The 2,739-nt window shown below is 41.0% G+C and overlaps 1 protein-coding gene across 1 annotated transcript in view; it reads left to right on the top strand.

Annotated features, from left to right (window-relative positions):
- The window catches only part of LOC106876157 (uncharacterized), a 183,111-nt gene that overhangs the window by 27,895 nt on the left and 152,477 nt on the right, over nt 1-2,739 (top strand). Inside the window, exon 17 of the mRNA XM_052969507.1 lies at nt 99-272. Coding sequence (XP_052825467.1) covers nt 99-272 — 174 coding nt within the window. The remainder of the gene's footprint in view (nt 1-98; nt 273-2,739) is intronic.

Here is a 2,739-nt window from a genome sequence, read left to right as displayed (position 1 = left end):
ACACACACACACACACACACACACACACACACACACACACACACACACATAAAAGAATGATGTATTTATATTCACACAAATATTTTTCCAATCATTAGATTTTAAACCACCCGATGTTTTACGAGATAAGTTAAAGATGGCAATGAGGCAGAAGAACATTCCTGCCTTGCAGAAAGCAATACATGAATGCGAAGCGGCTGAGTATCCGGAGATTGGGACTGACCTCCGAAAAGCCAGAGAAACTTTAGAAAGCCTAGGAGGTGGTCGTGGAGGTTAGCTGTATCCTTTTTTCGTATTAAGATTTGCATGAAGATTATACTCGAAATACAACCCAGAAGTATCTTAAAAGTATCTGTCATATATTATTTAAAGATATACTGCGCACAATATGTCTGCATTTAATATAGTTTCAGTTTTTCATACGGTAATACTTATACGTATATATATATATATATATATATATAATTGCATACATATAATATGAATATTATTATCTGCATATTATTATAAACTGCATATTATTATTCTCAGCCCATCTGTAAATTGAGTCTAACTCCTGCTGCAGGTGTGTAACATCTCTAGGGTTCTGTATTTTCTGCGAGACTTTCGTATCGTCTGCATAACTAGCAAGGGTGGCTATCCGGGCAGCTGAAGCATATCTGAGAGGGCTACTATGAAAAGCAGTGGTCTCAAGTCAGTGCCCTGTGGAATACCGCTCCCTCTTTGTGTTTTCATTGAGGTGGTTCCATTGGCCACTACTGCTTAACTTCTATCTTTCAGAAAGTCATGTAACCACTCTCCACGTTTTCCAGCTATGCCTAGATCACGCAGTTTGTGGCATATCAAAAGCTTTTGCTAAATCAAGGTATATTACATCCACATTTGAGTTGTTGAGTAAATGCCTCAACACCCAGTTATAGTGCTGTAAGAGCTGGGTCAGGCAGCTCCTACCTGGTCGAAAGCCATGCTGGGTATCACTCAGCAAGATATTTTCTTCAAGGAATGCGATTAGTTTCCTTCTGACTATCCGTTCTATGACTTTGCTGATGTATGAGGTCAGAGAGATAGGCCTAGAGTTTTTGGCATCTGCTCTGCTACCCCTTTATCCCTCCTTCAGCTTGCTTGGCAGTCTGACATTTGCAAGAAAGCTGTGGAAGAGAATCTGTAGAGATTTTGCCAGGGCACGCTTACACGATTTGAAGTGGATTCCTGGGACACCATCAGGACTAGCAGTTGATTTTGCGTCCACCTCATCTATGGCTAATAGTATATCTTATTCGCTAATGTCGATGTATTCCATCGTAACTGTCTCGCTGGTTATAGGTGAAGCGGAAAAGAAATCCACTGGTTTGTTCACTTGTCTGTGTTCCAATGGGGTGGTAAAGACATTTTTGAACTGGTCATTCAGTACGTCACTCATCCTGGTTTGACTATCTGTGAGGGAGCCATCCTTTTGGAAGAGGTGTCCTATATTGCAGCATGCTGACGCTGTTTCTTTCGCATAATGAAAAAAGGCCTTTGGGTTTGGCTTAATGTTTTTTATAACCCAGGCTTATTTGTTTAACCTCTCCCTCACATAGTATTGTTGCAGGCCTTTTTAAATCTCCATCAGTGATGTTTTTAGGCGGGACCTTTCGCTACTTTTGGGATGTTGGTTGAGTCGATTTGCAACTTTCGCCCGTCGACTGATGAGGATCTTCCTCTCCCTTGGAATCTTGTTCTTTTTGTGTTGACCTTGTGCTGTGGGACATATTTCTGGCATATGGTTTGCCCAACAGACATGAGATATTCTAGTTTCATGCCAATGTCTGGTGTGGAGAGACATTTTAACCAGTCCTGTGTGCGGATCTCATTTTGGATCGATTTCCATTCTGCTTTGTAGAAGTTGAGATTAGAGAGATTTGGGGTGCTTCCTGTAGGCTGTATGTCTCTGACAACTTTTGGCCCAAACATAGACAGCTCTGTTATGTTGTGATCCGAGACTAATGTCGGCGTCAATTTCACATCATGAACTATGTCCATATTGTTTGTGAAGCAGAGATCCAAAATGTTATTCGTCCTAATTGGTCTGAGTACAACTTGCTCCATGAATAGGGCATTGGTGAGATTGAGCAGGGACTCCACCTGTACTTGTTTGCAATGAGTCATTCCTGAGACATGAGACCATCGGACCATTTGACATTGTGGAAGTTGATATCACCCATAAGAAATAGGCTCACGTAGTGTTCATTTCTTTTTGCATTTGTTACGAGAAGATTCATTGCGGAACTGTTATTTTAACGAATTATATCTGTTTATAACCCGAAGAGACACATCTGCACCGTCGGATGCTCCTGAACCAGCTGTTAAGTATCCCGCCAGTGAGGGATCGATGCTAGATGTATCGAAACACTTGTAGTGGTTAATAAAAATTCTCGTACCTTCCGTCTCTCATTTAGCATATACATCCTTCCATCCATTCATCCATCCATCCATACATACATACATAGGACTTTGCCTTTCATCCTTTCGGGGTCGAATAAATAAGTACCAGTTACGCAGTGGGGTCGATATAATCGACTTAATCCGTTTGTCTGTCCTTGTTTGTCCCCTCTGTGTGTAGCCCCTTGTGGGTAGTAAAGAAATAACATAAATACATATATGCATATACCCACCAGTCTGGTTAGGCCAGGCCTTAAACTGTTAAGCATATTTGAACTGGTAGCAAGTTTGTGTGTATGTGTATGTATATAAATATAT

The sequence above is a fragment of the Octopus bimaculoides genome, chromosome 7, assembly GCF_001194135.2.
Source record: "Octopus bimaculoides isolate UCB-OBI-ISO-001 chromosome 7, ASM119413v2, whole genome shotgun sequence".
Classification (NCBI taxonomy): domain Eukaryota; kingdom Metazoa; phylum Mollusca; class Cephalopoda; order Octopoda; family Octopodidae; genus Octopus; species Octopus bimaculoides.
Note: the sequence above shows the minus strand (reverse complement) of the source record. Positions and strands in the feature narration are given on the sequence as shown.